The sequence below is a fragment of the Meriones unguiculatus genome, chromosome 6 (assembly GCF_030254825.1).
Source record: "Meriones unguiculatus strain TT.TT164.6M chromosome 6, Bangor_MerUng_6.1, whole genome shotgun sequence".
NCBI lineage: Eukaryota > Metazoa > Chordata > Mammalia > Rodentia > Muridae > Meriones > Meriones unguiculatus.
The window spans coordinates 57,607,111-57,628,271 of record NC_083354.1 but is presented as its reverse complement, the minus strand read 5'-3'; the positions used below and the strand labels follow the sequence as shown (position 1 = coordinate 57,628,271).

At 39.3% G+C, this 21,161-nt stretch overlaps 1 protein-coding gene across 2 annotated transcripts in view; it reads left to right on the top strand.

The window, feature by feature from the left end:
- Positions 1–15,680, top strand: part of Plod2 (procollagen-lysine,2-oxoglutarate 5-dioxygenase 2) — a 70,807-nt gene extending 55,127 nt beyond the window's left edge. The window contains exons 10-20 of one of the 2 annotated variants that reach the window (XM_021642336.2): positions 142–263; positions 2,149–2,253; positions 5,454–5,579; positions 7,476–7,617; positions 8,591–8,653; positions 9,605–9,718; positions 12,033–12,098; positions 12,591–12,695; positions 13,762–13,908; positions 14,011–14,136; positions 14,299–15,680. In XM_021642336.2, the coding sequence (XP_021498011.1) occupies positions 142–263; positions 2,149–2,253; positions 5,454–5,579; positions 7,476–7,617; positions 8,591–8,653; positions 9,605–9,718; positions 12,033–12,098; positions 12,591–12,695; positions 13,762–13,908; positions 14,011–14,136; positions 14,299–14,454 (1,272 nt within the window). In that variant the 3' untranslated portion in view covers positions 14,455–15,680. The remainder of the gene's footprint in view (positions 1–141; positions 264–2,148; positions 2,254–5,453; positions 5,580–7,475; positions 7,618–8,590; positions 8,654–9,604; positions 9,719–12,032; positions 12,099–12,590; positions 12,696–13,761; positions 13,909–14,010; positions 14,137–14,298) is intronic. The other variant, XM_021642337.2, reaches the window with a different exon arrangement.
- The last annotated feature ends 5,481 nt before the right edge of the window (positions 15,681–21,161 follow it).

The window sequence follows — 21,161 nt, the reverse complement described above, 5'->3', positions numbered from 1 at the left end:
TTTTTCAAATGATAGTTAAATGCATATTCTGTAATTGAGCAACTGTGAATCATATAATTCACACTTTCAAAATGATGCACTGTCTTTATGAATAATTCAGATAGTCTCTTTTCTAATGTTTTTCTGTTTAAAATGTTACAGGAAGTTTATCATGAAAAGGACATCAAGGTGTTTGTTGATAAAGCTAAACATGAGATCAGTGTAATAAAAATCGTAGGACCGGAGGAAAATCTAAGTCAAGCGGAAGCGAGAAACATGGGAATGTATGTCTGAATAGTTTGTACTGGCTTGTTATTCTAGTAGATGAACACTGAGAAAAAAACTTCCCCCAAATTATTCCATTAAGGTTGCAAGGCACCTGTTTGCATTGGCATCACAGATACAGCCATGGGCATAAGTTCTGCAGGGTGTAGTTACACGGGTGTGACTGTACAAGTTTCTTATATTTTTCTTTAAACCGAGTCAAAACATTTAATCTGGTTACGAATTGAACTGGAGATAAAGATCAACACAAAACGACAGTGAATATTATGACTGTAGTAGCAATGGCTTCCATTTAAATTCACCATCAAAAGGCCACCTGTGGGAAATATATCTACATGACATTGCTAATTGTGTATACGTGGAAGAGCTGTTTGGGGTCCTTTAAAACTTCCAATAGAGTCTGTGTCAAATTCTGCTCACAGAGCACTCGTGTCTTCGGCGAATGCCAAGCTGATAATGCAGACATTTTGAGAGCTGCTTGCACAAAGGCAAACATATGACTTTGCACAAAGGCAAACATATGACTTTGAGAGCTGCTTGCACAAAGGCAAACATTCGTGACTGTTGTTGACTCTCATGCCTTGTACTGTGTAATTCCAGCCCACAGCTCAGGGTTCTGCTTGGGAAGGGCCTTTAGAATAGTCAGGAATGCCTGTAGCTCAATCCTTGGACAGTTTCTCGAGTCCCCATTCAGTACTTGCTCTTTCTGCTGGTTTGCATGACTGCTGTAAGTCTTTCTATCAGCTGTCCTGAATGGCAGCTACTTTGAAAAAAAAAATGGACTTAAGAGCAGAAAGTGGTCAGCGGGGCCAGTTGTCAGGGTGGAGAGATGAAGCAGGCCAGAGAATCCCTCATGCCGAAGCTGGAACACGTGAAGAATGTCACAGGTCAGCTTGGTGTTGGCGTGGCTCAATCCTTGCCATCCCTGCTGATAACTCTGCAGGCTCTCCTAGGAAAAGAGCGAGCAGGCAGGACACTGCTGTCTTAAAAAAAACATTCTGTGCAGTCAAGCGTAAAATACCAATACTTGAGGAGCTCTTAACGTCATCTCCATAATCTCTTTCAAATGAAGTTCTGTGGGTCTAGGTTTGTAGTGAGTGGTCTTATCATGTGTAAGGGTGGGATTAATCTCCATCACCACACTTACACACACACACACACACACACACACACACTAATCAAAAACAGAAACCAAGACAAAAAACAGAAACCCCTAAAAAATCTGAATTATTGTAAGTATAGTATTTCATTGTGTTTATCTATGTGTTTGCATGTAAAAAGTAATTTAAAATATACATAACATCTTCCTTAAGAAAGCGTTTACAAGTTTCACAAATTCCCAGATGTTTTGGATGTGTGTGCATATGTGTGTGCACCTATTATGTATCCAGAAGCCAGAGCAGGACATCAGATATCCTTATCTACCAACATCCACCTTATTCCCTTGAGGCAGCATCTCTTACGTCCCTGGAACCAGGCTGGAGGCCAGCCACTCCCAGCCACCGCTCTCTGTGTGAGAACCTGCTGAGGTTACAGGCCTGCAGCTTGCGGCCTGGCCTGCCTGTTGACCCATGCTCAGCTCCTTACATGGATTCAGGGCATGAGACCTAATGCTTGCATAGCAAGCACTATCATACACCGAGCCATCCCCATGGCTCCTAGATGTTTTTATGCCTTAAAATATTTAGTGACATGAAACTATAGCTCACTTGGCCTAAAATTAGAGCGATGTCTACCCGTGTTGATGAGTCAGGGATTTTCGGCATCAAGTCAGTTTTGATTGAAAAATACATCAGAGCATCCGCACTTACATTTGCTTTACACTAATGGTTTCAAGCAGGAGATTTTATCTAACGCTTATTTCATTTTCCTTCTCAACCTCAGGGATTTCTGCCGTCAGGATGAAAAGTGTGACTACTACTTTAGTGTGGATGCAGATGTTGTTTTGACAAACCCAAGGACTTTAAAAATTTTGATCGAACAAAACAGGTACTAAGACTTAGCATGAACTCATTAGTAATGGGATAATCTCCCACATCTGTGTGGGCTCTCTACATAAGTGTGTACTAAATTGAAGTAAGGCACATTCCAGTTTCGCTAAGTCCCTGTCTTCCGTCCCTTCTGTGCTCCCAGTACTCAATACTCTATTAGCAATCTTACAAACAAAACTCTTCAGTAACACTGGCGGTCTAAAAGTGGCTGTCCAATGATATTTATTTTTCTATTTAAAGCTAAGTATAATTATATTATCAATGTATCTGATACTAGTAAGTTTTTGAATTTTTTTAGCATTCATAGATATTTAAATATAGGCTTTCATAAAGTACATCAGTTATTTCATAGAGTCATAGTTCTGAAATTAGATAATTCAGGTATTCTGATGGTTCCACAGCCAGCAGTACCTGCATTTGCTGTTGAACTGAATGTCACAGAGCCCCTGCTCTCACTGACTCTAATTGAAATGGAATGAAGATATTATGGATACAAGGGTCTTCATCCTACTCGTATTACTACAGCTACTGCTGATCCTGTTGCTAGCTTTCCTCCCTTTTGTTACTGCCCAGAATCTCCTGTGTAGGGAGTGGTGCCACCCACAACAGGCTGAGTCATCCTACATCAGTTAACAGTTAAGATAATCCCCCCTCTGACATCCTCATTGGCCAACCTGATGTGCAAATCTCTTCATTAAAACTCCTCCTTTGTGATGCTGACTTTTGTCAGGTTGAGAGTTAAAACTAACCAGCACAGATGAGATTATCTTATGAGAGTTTGGGTAGTTATTTGATTCTTAGTTACTGTCCTAGTGCAGCAATTACTTCATACCAGGTATTAAATATGCATTCCACTTAATATTAATCAAAGGTTTAAATGGTCTGAAAAATAAAGTTCATTTCAAAAGGAACTCAATTGCCTTTTTTAGTCCTTCCTGTTTACTGACTTGTAAAACAAATGGTTCCTAGTTCCATGGATTTCTCAGTTAAAAAAGTCTACATTTCTATGATCTCTGTGGTTCTTGATTCTTTATCTGAGTCTGAAGTTTCCATTAGAAATGTACACGTAACATTATGTGTGAGATAACGAGGACTTGAGTGCAGGTGAGAGGTTTGGAGTAGGATATGGCGCTTTGGAGCACCTGTCAGGTTCTGTTTCCCCTCTGTTTCCGCCACCTATTTTGTTGTTCCAAATTTTACGTCTTAGGAATAAGAGAAGTCATCTCCCCCAGATCCTAGCCTCACATTTTCCATTCTTAAAAAATACCAAGGCACACAGCAGGAAAGCATTGGTTTCCAAGTCCCTCGGTATAATGCTTCAGGAGCACCTGAGATTATAAATTATAAGATTTCTTTTGTCTTTTAAAAAACAATTTGTAATATTTATATTTGTTTTATGCAAATTGCTATCTTTTCCTGCATAGATGTTTGTGTCAGGGGTGTTGGATCCCCTGAGGCTGGAGTTTTACACAGTTGTGAGCTGCCATGTGGGTGCTGGGAATTTTACCCACGTCCTGTAGAAAAACAGCCAGTGTTCATAATTAGTGGGCCATCTCTCCAGCCCCTTTCTTTTTTATTTTAACTGTTAAAATACTTGATGTCAGTTATGGACATTGACTCATCACTCTCTGAATTTATAAAATTATTTCTTTCGGTTTGTTTGTTTTTGTTTTCTTGGGGTTTTTTGTTTTTGTTTTGTTTTGAGACAAGGTTTCTCTGTACACAGCCTTGGCTGTCCTGGACTCACTTTGTAGACCAGGCTGGCCTTGAACTCACAGAGATCACCGGCCTCTTATCTCCCAGAGTGCTGGAATTACAGGTGTGCACCATCACTCCTAGCGTGAGCCAGTACCCTTGATGACTGAGCGTTGTCTCTAGCCTTGGTATATAGTATTTTATATATTTATCTTACTTTTGTACATGCAGAAGAAAGAGGCCAGCTGACCTTCCCATGTATTAGACGTTTTGAATTAGTATTCTTGTGGAGAATGTCCAGTCCATAAGCACCTTAGAAGAATCAAGTGAGCTTTTCTTAAATTGTATGGCACCGTGGCAATATAAAATGAAACACAAAGCAACATCAGACTTTTTACTCATTTGGAAAATGTTGATATTATAAATAAGATTTCCCAAGGGAAAACCTGGCCTATTTCAAATGTGTACTGAGTTTGTCTCAAAGGGACCACTTTCTGAATAGATATTAAGGTGGAATATTGTCACAGTGCCTCACTATGTTTTCTATGGTTATACCGAAAGGCCACCAGTGGGGTAAACTGTAAACAGTAGACATTTATTATTGTACTCATACAGACTTGCGGGCTGGGTGGTTCTGTGTCACTGCCGCAGAGCTGCCTCATACTGTTCTCGGTTCACATGAGGAGAGTGGGGACAAGGTGAGGCCGTAAAAGCAGGGAAGGAGGACAGGTTTCAAGGTCTCTCCTCATCTATAACCTCTCAGGTTAGGGACTGAGATGCATTGGAGCCTGCTCAAAGTTCCGTTTCTCAGCACCATCGCAATAGCGATTAAATGTAAACTCCAGTTTCCTAGGGGACTTTCAGTTCCAGGCCAGCATCTCTGTTTTGTTTTCTGAAGGAGAGGCTGACCTAGTCATTGCCGTGGGGCCAGCTTACAACTACAACCCAGTTTAAAAAGTCATAAAGTACTGGGGACAGATGAAGTGATTAGGATTTGTTTTAGGAACATTGCCTCTTCAGTGTCTCAGCCCGTGTGTGTGTGTGTGTGTGTGTGTGTGTGTGTGTGTATGTGTGTGTGTGTTAGTTTTCATTCAACAAATATTCATTGACTACCTTAATACTGTAGAGAGAATTCACTTCAGCTCAGTTTGCCAGTTAAACTTGAATTTAATATAAATACTACAAAGAATTTAATTTAAATACAATGAAGTAATTTAGTTTGACTCCCTTAGACGTAACTAAGGTTACATCTTGCTGGCACATTCAATAAATTTTTCCCTTTTGTTTATCTTTTTAGCTAACATAATTGAAAATTTTCAGTGTATCCATTGAAGAAATGATGTTTGGTTTAATATTTTTTATTTTGTGATATTTTATTTTGTGATATATATATCACAAAATAAAAAAATATTATATATATAATATATATAATAGTAATTTATATATAATAGTAATTTATTTATATATAATAAATTAGTAGTGGTGTGGGTTTCTCTTTCTTAGGAAGATCATAGCTCCTCTTGTGACACGTCATGGAAAGCTTTGGTCCAACTTCTGGGGAGCACTGAGTCCTGACGGATACTACGCTCGCTCTGAAGATTATGTGGATATCGTTCAGGGAAATAGAGTGTGAGTTATATGATTTAATCTTTCCATATACAATACCGTAAAGACCTGGTCTTATTAATATTACTTGAAAATCACCTTTATGTATATCTGTCCTCATTTTTTAGTAGAGAAGAGTAGAGCTCTTTCTTAAAAGTAGGGAGAGACAGTTTAGTTAATTCATGTAATAGCTGCAATAAAAAGTTGTCTTTTATTTTTATAAATACAGAAATAATAATACGGAAGTTAAGAACTTCCCAGCATGCCCAGTTGCATGAGGTTATTTTGGTGATGGGGTAGCTTTTTGTTTTGTCATCTCTGTGTGTAACAGCTAATTGTATTCAACTGTGCTGACATCTGATTGCCATCTTCTAGATATTTCAACATTCAAATTCAAACAAATGTACAAATAATATTTACTTCCTAGATGATAGGTGATATTTTCTAAATTAAAAACATTAGTCAAATATCACAAGTTTTGTTAAGGGAATACTAGGCAAGGATGTGACTCTCGTTTTGTCAGATGGTAGGCTAGCGTACCTGAGTCCTGAGTGTTTTGTCTTAATTATCATACTCATCAACTCAGTTAAAAAGTGGAATATACTCTGACATCTGAAAAGAGGTGCCCTTAGATTAAATATCATGTACTTCCCTTGAGAAAATAGTGGATAGGAAAGATGCTTTCCTTCTGAAGCCTGGGCTTGACATAGGAGCTTTATATCTGAATGGTGCAGCTATTATAATGTTTTTGTTAACGGATAAGCATGGTAGGTAAGAAATTAGTACTAAGACACTCTTCTTTATTTCGGTTACTTTATTGACTCTAAAATGACCTACATATTGATACTCTCCTTGGATTGGGGGGAAATGAAGGTTGTCAGATGCAGAATATTGCATTCACGTTGACTGTAGTAAGTCATTGTTGTTGCTTTGTACACAGTCAGTTCCTGGCTGATTTACCCACAGGATAAAGTGAACAGGATGAGAGGGACTGGGCCTTGGTCAATTAGTGAGCTGGAGGAAAGAGTAACAGCTGATGGCATGTGCGAGGGCACCTGCCTTCGTGCCCTTAAAAAGGAGCATCATGCACCTCATCACGGTTAATGTTTGAATTTACCTGACCAATTATACAAGGTTAAAGGCCTGCTATTTTTTATATTTTCTTTCTAAGTAAGACAAAATTATGTCTTTATACTTCATTGCTCAAGATTTCTCTTTTCTGTTTTCCAAACGTGACACACACAGGCCTCCAGGCCGGAACTTCTCAATAACAGAAGGAGTCCTGTCAAAATGGGGTTGGGAATGATGAGGAAAGAGGAACTTACCAACACTTACACTTCCCACTGTATTTCCTCGAGTCTTCTTTCTCCACACATATTATTCATTAAGGAACGCTTAATGAATTTCATGAGAATATAATTTAACTGTTTTGTTTTGGCTGTGTTTGGATGCATGCCCCCTCAACGGTAGTGTTTCCACAATTCTGTATTATAAAGACTTCTGTGGCCTATTTAATTTTCTAGTGCAGTCGTTGCCCTGATGTCTGCTCTTGGGAGCTGTGCCTGCTAGTGCCAGCTCACCTCTGGTTCTTTAACTATCAGATGTTTGCTGTTAGAGAGAAGATACTCTATATAGTAGACTAGCATGACCTAACTAACAACAGTGATCTGAGAGCTACACAGATAGGTACAGCCTAAATTAAAGTCTCTCCAGAGATAATGACTTCTCCCAAGCCTTATTATAGTATATGTTTACCAAAAAATTTCACATTTGTCCGGCGTCATCATATTTTTTTCCTACTGAGTAATTTATATATACAAATCCTGAACATAAACAAAGTATTTGCTTAAAAATGTAAACATGAAACATTTTTTTTTATCTGTATGCACGGTGTTTTTGGAATGTATTTTTTACTTTCAGAGGAATTTGGAATGTCCCATACATGGCTAATGTGTACTTAATTCAAGGAAAGACACTCCGATCAGAGATGAGTGAAAGGAACTATTTTGTCCGCGATAAACTGGACCCTGATATGGCTCTTTGCCGCAATGCTAGAGAAATGGTAAGGTGCACAGCCGGGGCTTGCTGGGACGCCGGATGAGATGGCTTGCTTTCCAGTCCGCGTGTCACTGTATTTGGATGTCCATTTTTCTCCCTTATGTATAAATACTAGCCAATTTTTTTGGTTCTATCATTTTTGAGAATAATTTGCCCCTGTTTGTAACATAGTTTTGAAATATTTGACTAGGCTTGACTCATAAGCAGCCTAAGAAGGCTTTAATAAAAGCAGAACGACAATAAGCGCTGTTCTTTTAAGAAAGTGTATCCTATAATATTAGTGATGGTGCACTCTTACAAAGCAGGTTCCCTAAACTATGGACATATATTTAATCTCTGTGAAAATTTGATGATACATTAGTGTTTTAGAAAGTACTTTTACAACAAGATTTAAATGCTTATAGAAAATAATTTTTCAAAACTCACAAATATGTTTTTATTCAGAAAACATATTTATAAGATTTTCCTGTTTCAGATATTGTTATTTCATTCCTCAATTTAGAAAAGCAGTCATGGCCTTAGTAATATCAGAAAAGTTGGCAAGTGTTTTTTCTTAGTGTAACAAGGCATGTCTTTTTCCAGTATGTTTGTATTGCCTGTCTACCTGTGTGCATACTCATTGAACGCCCTCAGTCCCTTTGATTGTATTTGTGCTCATGTCTGGCTGATTTCACTCGACAGCGCATCCGGAATGGCCTCTGTTACTCATTTTTTTTTCCTTTGTCTTAATTACGTGTCTAATGACGTTTTGCTAAGGAATGAGCTTGGATATGTGTTTCACCAAACAAGTTAAAATGAAATAGTGGGGGGAGGCTTGAAGTTCTTTGTGGGCTCTGTAAGCTTTGCTTGTTTTGCATGTTGTCCAGGGAGGACATTTCAGAAGGTCAGCTTTTTATCAGCGCTGCTATATTTATTTACCAAGATGCCTGGCTAATGGGTGCACAGATCAACTGACCCAATGCTTCTCTTCATTTTAGACCTTACAAAGGGAAAAAGACTCCCCTACTCCGGAAACAATCCAAATGCTCAGCCCCCCAAAGGTGTCATTTTTATTTATTTTTATTCATTTTTCTTTATATAATTATGTTTCATATGCTGTTTTGAGTGGCAGTAAAGCCACTTCCTTCAGAGCCTCCTTTGCATTGATTGGTAAAATGTTGGTGTTCATGAGATCTTTATCTGTTCATATGTCTGCCTTGGGATTTTGGAAGAGTGTTGCTGAATGGTCATTAAAGTAATTTACATTTTATAATTAGCAGGTAAGAGAAATAACCTCAAATACTTTTACTCATTTTTGTAGGGTTTGGGGTGCTGTGGAGAGAGAAGGAAGTAGCTGTAAAACACATCTCCATTAGAGCTGACGCTTGGGAACTTGCTGATGAGTTTGTTTGCCACTAATATCTTTATAACAAAAACAGGCACAATGGGACATCCCTGGCCCAGTGGTGTCTGCCACATTTATGCGGTTTAGGGCATAAACAGGAGACTCCCCTTTTAAGCCCTTACATTGCCTGCAGAACTGTGTTAAGCGTTGAAACAATGCAATATAAGAATACAGAGCCCCGAGGAAAAACTTCCTACACCTGCAGGTCTCATAAAATATGTGTTTCTTTGAAAGGAACCGAAGACAAAAAGAAGATACACTTAAAAAGAAGATGCACTTCATTGGCCGTTGATGTCTGAAACACTTTTCTGCTTTCAAACAGGGATCTTTTCTTCTATCTGTGTCTAGGGGTCACTGAGAAAGTAACAGAACAGCCCAAAAGTCCAGCCCTCCTCTTCTTTTCAGTTGCCCGTTAGTGCTATTAGTTTTATGTGTTGAATGAATTTGTAACAATTTATTTTAAATAACACATGGCTTATGAAAAATTAAAGTGCATGTTTATGAATGAAATATTATAAAAATGGAAATTAATGCAATCTGTTTATTTCCCCATGATTAACGTGCTGTACCTTGAGATTAATACTGTTTTTTTTTTTTTGGTACATAGGGTGTGTTTATGTACATTTCTAACAGACATGAATTTGGACGGCTGTTATCAACTGCTAATTACAACACTTCTCATCTCAACAATGACCTCTGGCAGATATTTGAAAACCCTGTGGTATGTTCATGTTCAACTCTTTTGTTGCGTGTCTTCCTGACACTTGAAATGGATATGAATCATGTAGTAATATCTAAACATTAATGTTTTTAAGTGGGTACAATTGTATTTTATAATCTATAGTAGTCCTAAACTTGACCAGGAACTTTACAGTTAAGACACACATCACCTTAAAGGAAGGAATTTATCAGTTTCTTTGCTTTCTCTCAAAATTTCTACTTTCTGGTATTCAAAAGTACTATCTACTTCTTAACCATAATTTAGAAAAAACCATGAACAATAAACATTTTTAAACAGGCGGGGAAAAAAAAAAAGACCTCAGTGACTAAGATATGGCTTCAGAGTAGAATTCTCCCCTAGCATGCAAAATTTATCAGGTTCATTCCCCAGCTGTCCCCCTTCCCGCAAGACACACACGTATTCAGAGACATATATCAAGAAGTTGGTTTGGTTGCTACAGTCTCTGCAGTGACCCCTGGCCCAGCTTTTTGTTTTGTTTTGTTTTGTTTTGTTTCTTGGCTTTGTTGGTCTCCTTGTGTGGCTTCTGTCTCGTCCGGGTCCTTCTATATCCCCCTTCTTTTATAAGACTCCCTGCACTTTGTCCAAAGTTTGTCTGTGAGTCTCTGCATCTGCTTCAATCCCCTGCTTGGAGGTGGAGTCTTCTAAAGAACATTTGTGGTAGGCTCCCATCCTGTTTCCTCCCTTCTGCTGCTTCCGGTACCGATCCTGTGAAGGCTGATGCATCAGCCAAAGACCATGCATCGAGAGGACCTAGAGCCCCTGCTCAGATGTAGCCCATAGGCAGCTCAGTCTCCTTGTGGTTCCCTAGTAAGGGGAGAAGAGACAGTCTCTGACATGAACTTGGTTGCCTGTTCCTTGATCACTTCTCCCAGATGAGGTAACCTAGAGGAAGAGGATCCAGGCAGTCCTAATGGGACCTGTTAGGCTAGGGTCAGACAGTGGAGGGGGGGACTTCCCCTATTTGTGGACTAGGGGAGAAGGATGAGGGAAGAAGAGGGAGGGAAGGTAGGACCAGGAAGAAATGAAGGAGGGGTCTACAACTGCTATACAAAGTGAATAAATTGTAAATAATAATAATAATGAAGAAGTTAGTTTGGGGAAAATACCCATTATTTTTCCACTTAATAAGGTATTACAGCAAATTTGTAAATATATACTAAAGATAATAACCAAAGGAGAATGCAAAGTGAAACTTTCTCCCATACAAAAAAGTGTTCTCAAATTGAAGAAATTTGAGTGAGATAGTAATAGTGCCTGGTTTTAAGTTTAGCGACCTCCTTCTTTAATAGGGTTGGCATATGTATCCTTTCAGAAAGCTTTCTTGACTAGTCATTTCAGTTACCTCCTTTTTCACAATCTTCCCCTTGCCAACAGTAAGTTTTAATTACAAAGACTCCAGCCACCTGATGAGAGTAGGAGGCATTTTGGTACTTTAAAAGTACCTTTTCCCTGTTTTACGTGCATATCTTCACCTTGCATGAGGTGGGACTTGAAATGGTTTCCTTTTGTTAATGGAGAGGATAGAGTCTACATGCTTAACTTGGGTTCTGAGGTTTTGCATGTTCTGAGGGTTAGAATTACTTGGTTGTAGCTTCCAGGTAAGCTTCAGTTTGTGCCACGCATTGTGTATGTTCCTGTGGGAACTGAGCTCTCCTGAGAGGTTACGGCGAGCCTGCGGAGCTGAGCAGGCTCTCCTTACCTTCCCATGGCCTTGCCATTCTTTCATAATTCAGCAGAAAGATGTACTGGGGCGGAATATACTTAGAGATTTTCCCGTTTTCATAGTTTATAGAAGATCAGTGAAATCGTAACTGACTTAATGACTGGAAAGGTGTTTTCAAATGAAAAGTTAGTGATAGTGCCCGGTAAAACATTAGGGACTTTAATAACATCAACAAATTTAAAATGATGACCCAACTCAACCAGAAAGTGAGATCTGTACCCAAGAAAGGAGTTGTTTCTACCCTTAGCACTCTGGATTACAATCCCAGTTCTCTTCTTTATGGTAAAACATGCCATGCTTTAATTTCCTAAAAACTGCATACAAATCCATCTGTTATATTACCATTCAATTTTAATAGCCTGAGACATAAAACTTTATAGGTAAAAGCCTTGGTGTACCCATACACAGAAAAAGACAAAGGCTGAAATAGAAACTGGTTTCTGAAAATTATTATTTTGTCCAATACGCAGCTGCTTATAAGTTATTTGCATATTTTTACAGTGTATATACTTATTGTGGAAAGTTATGTGTTTAAATGTGAATTTTTGTTTTGTTTTGTTTTGTTTTTAGGATTGGAAGGAAAAATACATAAACCGTGATTATTCAAAGATTTTCACTGAAAATATAGTCGAGCAGGTTTGTACGACTAGTTGTAAGATGTAGAGTTGTTTTTGTATAATTTCCACAAAATCCTGCTGAAGTAGTATTACTTTAGCAGAAACTATACAATTCATGAGGCTTACTTTCAGCATTAAGACCTCATGGTCTTCGACTCACTGGAGCTCCTTCAAGCCTGTGAAACAGGGGGAACTCTTGAGAGTTGCATGGTACAGTGGAAACTCACCTTGGGAAACGATGGATTATCTTTCTTAAATAGTCTTTACTCAGAAAGACGTATTAAAAACGTGCTATATTTCAGTGTTTAAAACCCACTTGGGTTGTTTCTGAGGAAAGAAAATTTCTTAAAACAGTGCTCTGTGACACACCATTTTTTATGCATGAAGAGGAAGAAACATTATAATTAATGTGATAAAATTATTTTCCAGTGAAGATTTTTTTTTATTATGCATGCATATTCAGAGCTATTGCTGGTGTTACCCTGTCTTCTAATGGTGCACTGTTTTACAGCCTTGTCCGGATGTCTTCTGGTTTCCCATATTTTCTGAAAGAGCCTGTGATGAGTTAGTAGAGGAAATGGAACATTATGGCAAGTGGTCCGGGGGAAAGCATCACGTGAGTTGGCATTTTATGGAAAAGAATAAAATGGGGAAAGGAGGGGTAGATGGAGATTTCCTTCTTCATTACGAGTCTCTGAGACCTTGAGCTAAGTGAGTTAGCCATTAAGAAACTAAATGAGTTAGCCATTAAGAAAACTTAGTCTGATTTTACTGATTGCTGATGGTTTAAAATCAGTCTCTACCTGGGTCCCTTTCTCATTTATGAGGGCAATTACACTGTTCAGCCATGAGGGACCAGTGCCCGCAGATTGGAATTGATTAGGAAATACATGTATTTACTGATCAGTGTTCTTTCTCAAGGACAGTGTTTCTTTCCTGTGCTCCTCTTCCCAGTGCACTGTAGTGAAAATGTCAAACATCCACTGACTGTCAGCGTGATTTTGTGTGTGCGTGTAAAATAGTAAGGAGGAATCTGTAATTCTGCTTTTTATTGATGCGGAGTTCAAAAACTTGGCAGGAAACAATACCAGTATTGATTCCATGTGTGCCTCTGTAAGAAGCCACAGGGACAGCCTGCTCCTTAATATTACAGAGTGATTTTAGTAGGCTGCTTCGGACTCTCACTGTATTTGTCCAGGTTGGCTCACAGCTATGTAGCTGACCAGGAAGAGATGCTTTCAAGCTTTGAGGAGAACCTCACCAGCTAGAGATGATAGCATGGTGGCAAGCAATCGATGAAAGACTTGGCTTTCCCCAGATGAAAGGAGGGTTTGCAGAGGCTCTGAAGCCCAGAGCACATGAGTAGAATCTACCCTGAGGGTGGTCATTAGATTATTTTCAGGGGTGGGGTGAGGACTTAGGGAAGCCCGTTTTATCAACTTTGTAGGAAAACTCCTATCTACAGTTAATAAGTAGAAAAGCTGTTTCCAACCGGCCGACACACATCATGTGCCACATGGTGTGAGCAAAGCTAAGCTACCTACGTGATCTCCTTCTCATAACTGAAACAGACGGCACACCATCATCCAACAGCTGCTCATTTTACTACGGTTCCTGATTGAGAAAAAAGAATGTCAGGATACCCAGTACAAACTGTCCTGATGTAGTCATGTGATTTCCAGGATAGCCGTATATCTGGCGGTTATGAGAATGTCCCGACGGATGATATCCATATGAAGCAAATCGATCTGGAGCACGTTTGGCTCCACTTCATCCGCGAGTTCATTGCTCCAGTCACGCTGAAGGTCTTCGCAGGCTATTACACAAAGGTGCTTGTGCTGCTCCTCCTGCCTGCTCGCTCCCTCATTCCTGCTTGGGCATGCTCTTCTGTGTTTCCAGTGTTAAGCAAATCTACCGCGTTGCTTTTCTAGGGGTTCGCACTGCTCAACTTTGTGGTCAAGTACTCACCCGAAAGACAGCGTTCCCTCCGTCCCCACCATGATGCCTCCACATTTACCATCAACATTGCTCTAAATAATGTCGGAGTGGATTTTCAGGTGATTATGAAACACATTTAAAACATTTTTTTCCGGAACTGTGAGATTATGGGAAAGGCTGTGTAGATGGCACGGTCTGCATGTCGCTGCTGGATTGAGAGTGTAAGCTAATGATAGCTTGATGTATTTGTTGATATGTTTGTTTGTGTTTACCTTTTTTAGGGAGGTGGATGCAAATTCCTAAGATATAATTGCTCCATTGAATCTCCACGAAAAGGCTGGAGTTTCATGCATCCTGGGAGACTTACACATCTGCATGAAGGGCTTCCTGTTAAAAATGGAACAAGATACATTGCCGTGTCATTTATAGATCCCTAAGTTATTTACTTAACGTGGACTGAATCTCTGAGATGGAGGACTGGCATGAACATGGCTTTGAAGTTGTGCTTGAGACGATGAGAGGAATATTTAAATAATGTCAACAAAACAACTTCACTTTGGGCCAAGCATTTGAAAACTTTTCATAGGAAATTGTTTGATGTTTCTTAACGTCTGCTCTGAGCCTTAAAACACAGGTTGAAGAAGAAAAGAAAGGAAAAAAAAAGTGACGGTCGTCGGTATTTATTTCTATGCTTTAATTGTCTTTGAAAGTAATAACAGTTTATGAAATGTTTAGGTACAAAGTCATGAATGACAATAAATAAGTCTAGTAATATTTTCTTATTTAAGGAAAACCTGAGATTTTATTTATCGGTGTGGAGAAGTGTAGAAAACAGTTATAAATGAAAATCAGCAAGTCTGGAAACCCACATTTCTGAAACATTACTGAATTTGTACGTAATTATTAAGTCGTGATGACCTCTGTGCGGGTCTGTTGTTCAGTAATTAGGAAGAAAACCCAAAGAAATATTGCACAAAGCTTTTCCTTAAGAAACTCTAGTGCAAACAGCCAGTGGGAGCGAATCCATTGGAAATACACATAGTGTGTGAGGCAGATCCTCTTTTCTGTTGGAAATTGGACCCTTGTGTTACTCCAGGGCAAGCTCTCAGGGGAAGCTCATGGCTTTCTGCTTTGCTAAGTGCTTCAAGTGTAAACTCCCAAGTGTCCTTATGTCAAGCAGGATTGTTTGTTTCTTTCTGTTTTTTTTTTTCCTAAATATAGAAAATAGTGAGAGGAAAAAAAAAAACAATTTTATTGAGATTAGTAGTAAATTTTATAATTTTTTTAAAAACTTCTTAAGTACTTGAATTTTATATCAGGAAAACAGTTTTTGAGCCTTGTTTCGGTAACATTTAGCCTTAGTTGTTCTTTGTTAAATTTTTTTTTGGGGGGGGGCATGCTTTTTTTTTCCCCTCACCATAATCTAATTTATCATTTTTTAGTCTTATTACTTTTGCTTTATCCCACTTTTTAAAAAATTTCCACAGCAAAAATTATTTCAATTTTTAATATTTCTCTGAATGAGGTTTAAATATCTTTTCTATAGCTACTGTTTTTAATTTAAAGGTTAAACTTGAAGAAAGTTCTTATTCATGGTGCCAAAATTCATTTTTCTAACTCTGTGTGTTAGAAAATGATGAAAAATAAAATAACTTAAAATAAACATTGTGCTTTTTCTGTGTTATTGGAGATTCTTTAGAAGCGAATGTATTATAAACTCGCCTGAAAGCATATCTGGATATAAAAGCCATAATTCTTTCATTTAGCCTGATGGTTTAATATTATATCAAAGTTGCTACCTAAAATTTAAATTTAATCAACACATTTCTACTCTCTCAGCGACCAGGGAGTTGATACAACTCGTTTTACAGGAGTGGAAACGAAAGCCACACATTTCACCAACACGTGTGCTTTTCTAGTTGTAGTCTGGTGTCTGTGCGATCATCCAGGTTATGTCCCAAGCAATGAGAGTAGTGATTCAGCAGCGGTGATCACTAGAGAGTGACTCGGGAAGTAAGGAAGTCGGGTTCCCTTCTCGGTGGCCCTAAATATACAAAGTAGATCAACTAGATTGAGGAAGTGTCTTGCTGAAGATGTGGGAGTTTAATTGCACTTCAGGCAGAGTGCACACCATACGTAGATCTGGCCGGGCACTGATGCCATCCGGGTGCACCATTTGTAAAGCGAATGGAGTTCTTTTCTTTTGCAAGCTGCCCTTCCACTCAGTGCTATACTGTTCCTAGGAGGCCGGATGCCAAGCATTAGCTCCTGCGATAGAGTACATTAGGCTGCCGCCTGGCATAAGGAGTATCATGTGATGCTTCCAGAATTATTGAATAAAGACAACTGACTTAGCAAATTTTCTGGTTTCCCTTTTATCTCATTTTAATGAAATAATACAGAATGTACCTTAGAATCATAATTAGTGAGAGTAAACCTCCCACAAGTAGGTCATACAAACTAAAAGATGAGAAAATACAGGGTTACTGGGTAGATGGAGAAACTGACCGGTGAGACACTGATGGGAAGAGTTCCCAGAGCAGCTTCTGAGGCATGATTCATGCATTCTTTCTTTAGGAATAACAAAATGACAGATGTCTCTAAAATAGCAGTATATGAGGGAAAAAGTCATACCATTAGAGTCAATATCAGCTATGTTAAAAACAGATCCATGTCTGTTTCCACTGTTCCCCCTGCCCGCCTCCCCCGTGTGTGTGTGTGTGTGTGTGTGTGTGTGTGTGTGTGTGTGTAAAATATTCTAGAGAGGAACATAATGGTCTTAGATCTTGGAAGGGTAAATGGGTTTTGTGCTTTTTGTTATTGTTTCCTTATAACTGAAATTTTACTATGTGAATACATTTAGGTATGATTGAAAGAAAGAGGCAGAATATCGTTTTTGTGTGTCTGATGAGAGGCCTTTCAAATCCTTACAAGGTTGTTTTGTTCCAAGTTATTTTTCTTCTCTTTAATTTTTTTTTCTTCCTTCCTCCTCCTTTCCTTTGCTCCTCTTTGAACCTAGAACCTCTCATTCACATTCTTTTTACACCTCTATGGTCTGTTTTTGCCAACCGTTAATTCACATAGGAATGGTAGGAATATTGTCTCTTAGAATAGATAATTAATTATATTCTAGTATTTCCACCTCCGTTCTGCTTCACTTTTAAAAAAATACTAGCTTTTTATCAGTAAATTTATAAAGTAAAAATATGGGGAACCCTACTTACATGTGTTAAGGGGGGCTTCTTGTGATCCCTGCGCTCCTCTCTGGGCATACACTGATTAATGCGCCTGCGTGCTAAGCACGAGAGCCCATCTCATGTATTAGTGTTTGGACATGTCATTCACTCAGAATATGGGACCATTTACATTACAGATCTCTTCAAATTGCAGACAAATCTAATAGAATTCAACATTGCTGCTGTTCACAGTGGAGAGCCAGTCTGTGTAAATAGCTTCGTTTCACTAGATGCTGGTTTTGGAAAATTAAATTATTTAAGGCATCATGAAAGCAGGCTTTGTCAGCACTGTTTTTCTGTGGCCTTTCAGAGAACAAGTATAGACTTGGGACTGCTATTAAGAAAAAGACATTGGAGAAAAACATAGAGGGAAATCCATAAAGGGTTGTGTGTGTGTGTGTGTGTGTGCATGTGTGTGTTTATGTATGGAAGAAATGAGCTTTGGATTCAAATTAAGAAGTAATGAAGAGAGTAGAAAACTACATGGAAGTATACTTCTAAAATGCAAACTGAGCTTTGGACTGGGCTTGAAGCCCAGTGGAAGGGCTCTTGCCTTAAAAGGTACAAGACCCTGCATTCAGTTGTGAGAGCGGCTTTATTGCTAACAAATTTATGATGTGTATATTTGTTCATGTAATATATTAAGACCAATTAGCATGTTCTCTTTTCACTGAAAAATCTGTGACTGTCTTTGAATATTGATAGTCTTTGTAAATTAGGAATTTCTGCCTATATAATGGTTAAAAAAAACAAACAAGTCATTAATTTAAAATTAAAACTATGCCATAGGAAAGGTTACCATTCCAAACTGCATCCTAAGAGTAGATGTTACTTTGTCACTTAGAATTAAGGAATGGAGATGGTTTCCTGTAGATTTGTGGTAGATTACAGCTCTGTGCATAACTGCAGAATAACTTTCAGAGTAGTTTTTAAAGATGCTCCTTACAATGTTGCTCAGTGAACTTCGAGACTGTAATAGGTTCTCTTAGAGGAGCAAAGGAGACCATTCACGTGCTGGTTGCACCTGGCAGGACTCAGTAACAGCCAGGGCAGCACTGAACAAATGGAAGCATATTTCCTACTAAGCATCAGTGGTGCAGAATTGATTCACTGGAAATAGTGTGTAACTGCAAAATTAAGTTAGCCTTTTACTTTGTGTGCTATTAAATTATTCTCATCTGAGTTTACATGTTTTGTATTTCCAAACTGTGACATCACAGCTCCACCTTGTGGTTAGAAGCCACAGATGATGGTGTCTAATCTAAACAGAATGCAAAAACTTTATTATTATTATTATTTAGCTGTTGCTGAGCATTTTTTTTTTTCCTTCAAAGCTAATACAAATGAGGCTTTTACAGAGATGATTTTTAATGGTGTTTTAAAATGTTTTGTTGTATTGTAAATCAGTGTTTTAAAAGGAGAAGTCACAACACCTTACTCTCAAGGAATGGGCACGCTTCCAGTTAATGCTGATGAAATGCTTAGTCCTCAGTTCTCACCTACTCTGTAGGCCTCTTGTCTATGTTCAGTAGGGACTGCTACCCTGTGTTACTAATAAAACTTGTGTAGATGATGTCAGATGCAGGTACAATTGATAAGTATTGGAGTTATACAAGTTATACCACCAGAGGAACCCTTTTGTAGGACTCTACTGTACGGTGGGAAATCCTGTGAATCGCTGTGAATGCAAAAGAAAAAAAATAGTAATAATTGTGAGTGATCACCAAAATGCTGGTGGCTGTAACATAAAGGACAAGATTACTGTGGTTAAAAAAATAAAGTGGAAGTGGGTGATTGAGACTCTGAAAGTTACAGTGGCTGTGTTTTTTGACATGAATGATGTCCTTGATGATGTAAATGGAGGGAGAGTCAGGTATGCCTGCTCTGTCTGTTCACGTGTTCACAACCACCCTTTCCTTGTGCCTTGGCTCTTCGAACCAAAGCGATTCAGCATACACTAAGGCAGCGATTCTCAACCTTCCTCATGCTGCGACCCTTTAATATAGTGTCTCGCGTTGTGCTGACTGCTATGGAAAAGTCATTGAACTCTAAAAGGGGTCACAACGCACAGGTTGAGAATCACCGCTTTAGGGTGCCGTCTGTACACTCCTCCCTGAACCTCCAGGACAAGGAATGGGAAATACAATGTTACTGGGAGACCTGCATGCTTGTGGCAGTGAGCATGTGTGGAGCTGCTCCTGCACGGGTAGTAACGCGGGCCTTTGTGAAGTCGCCGACCTGCCCATCAACTCCGTGTGGACACTCCAGAAGGAAAGGAATCCATCCGGAAGCGGTAGCATAGCTTCCAAGTTGAATTCCAGGGGAGCTTAGAGCTTTAGTTCTTTGGACGGTGACGCTCAGGGAAGTACCTCTGGACTCCAGGTGCTGCCATCTTTACAAGCTCTGCCAGCAAAGCTGGGCACCCACTTCAAGCCAAGTCTGTGTCAAGAGGCAAGGTCCGGCAGTCAAAGGAGAGCGATGACACTGAGCCATGCAGCCTCCACGGGAAGCAGGCTGGTGGCCCAGTGCCTCCTCTTAGCACACGGTTTGTTTATGTTTCCCTCTCAAGGCTGGAGCTTCCCAAGCGCAGTAAGGAAGGCTCCTCCCTCAACAGCCTTTCCAGCCCTGGAGCCTCTCGCATTCTGGCTACCCAGTCTGGAGCCTGCTGACTACCTCACTGTGTGTAATAGGGAGGTGCTTCTATTTCTAAAATTGTATTGTGCTTGAAGCAGTATTTGCTGGGGGGGTGTCGGTGAGGGGGCACAGGCTTTGAACTTAAGAGGTAAACGTTTTTGAAAATGCACAGATTTCTGCATCTATGCAATGAAGGCGTACCGTCTGCCCTTGAATAACGCTGTGTGCATTATACAGTCCAAGTTGGAGAGCGTGATGCATTAAAGCTGTAACAAGAACCCGCTGTCCCTGCAATCCTCATTATTTCCTCAGTTTATGAGGGACCTGCTCACTGGTGGCATGTGGTAGACTTCCAGTAGGCACTTTAAGTACAACGAATTGGTGTTGCATTTCTTAAAACAGCGTATTTATATGTTCTTTGAAAAGTGCCATGCCTATAAACTATCTAAAAAGCTCCCATTTAATCCTCTTACTCTGAAGTAAAACGTAGTTCTAAAACAGCAACCCGCGAGGAGAGTGGCTTCGGATGCTGAGGAAAAGAGTGGCCCTGCCGTGTTTACTGGAACCACAAGGTTACCCTGGTTACCGATGGTTTTGCTCACCCCTCTTGGCTGGCTGATTTGACCAAGCACCATTTCAACATCTTTTCAGATTGGTCTGAGAAATATTATTTAGGAGAGTTAAAACTAGAGTAATGTTGAAAGAAAAGGAAAGGAAAAAAAAAAAAAAGGCTAGAACTTAGAAACACTTTTGGCTGAAAGGTAGATATTAGTGAATCACATAAGCTTAGAAAATAGTAATTTTTGTAAAAGTATGAAGAGGTTATTTTTAACTTTAAACTTGCTGTAAGTGAATTGTGTAAAGGGAATTTGCAGGGAATTCAAGGGGAAAGTAATGATGAAGATAGCAGGCAGGGATCAGGGAGAATATTATTTTTATTCATGAATTTTATTATTGTTGTTATTTATTTATTTATTGACATGGTTTCTCCATTATCCTGACTATCTTGGAGCTAGCTGTGTATACCAGGCTGGCCATGAACTCAGCGATCCGCCTGCCTCTGCATTACAGGTGCTGAGATTAAAGAGGTGGGCTACCACTACCAGGGTGAATAATCGGATTTTATTACCTGGCTGTGGGGCAGGTAGCTGTGTGGAGCTCATCCCACCTTAAAGGGCAAGGAAGTAGAGCCTGAACGACACCCAACAGATGTGGGGGAAATTGGCATGAACTCACATTGTAGCTTGTCACTGGTTAAATAGCCTTCCTCTACT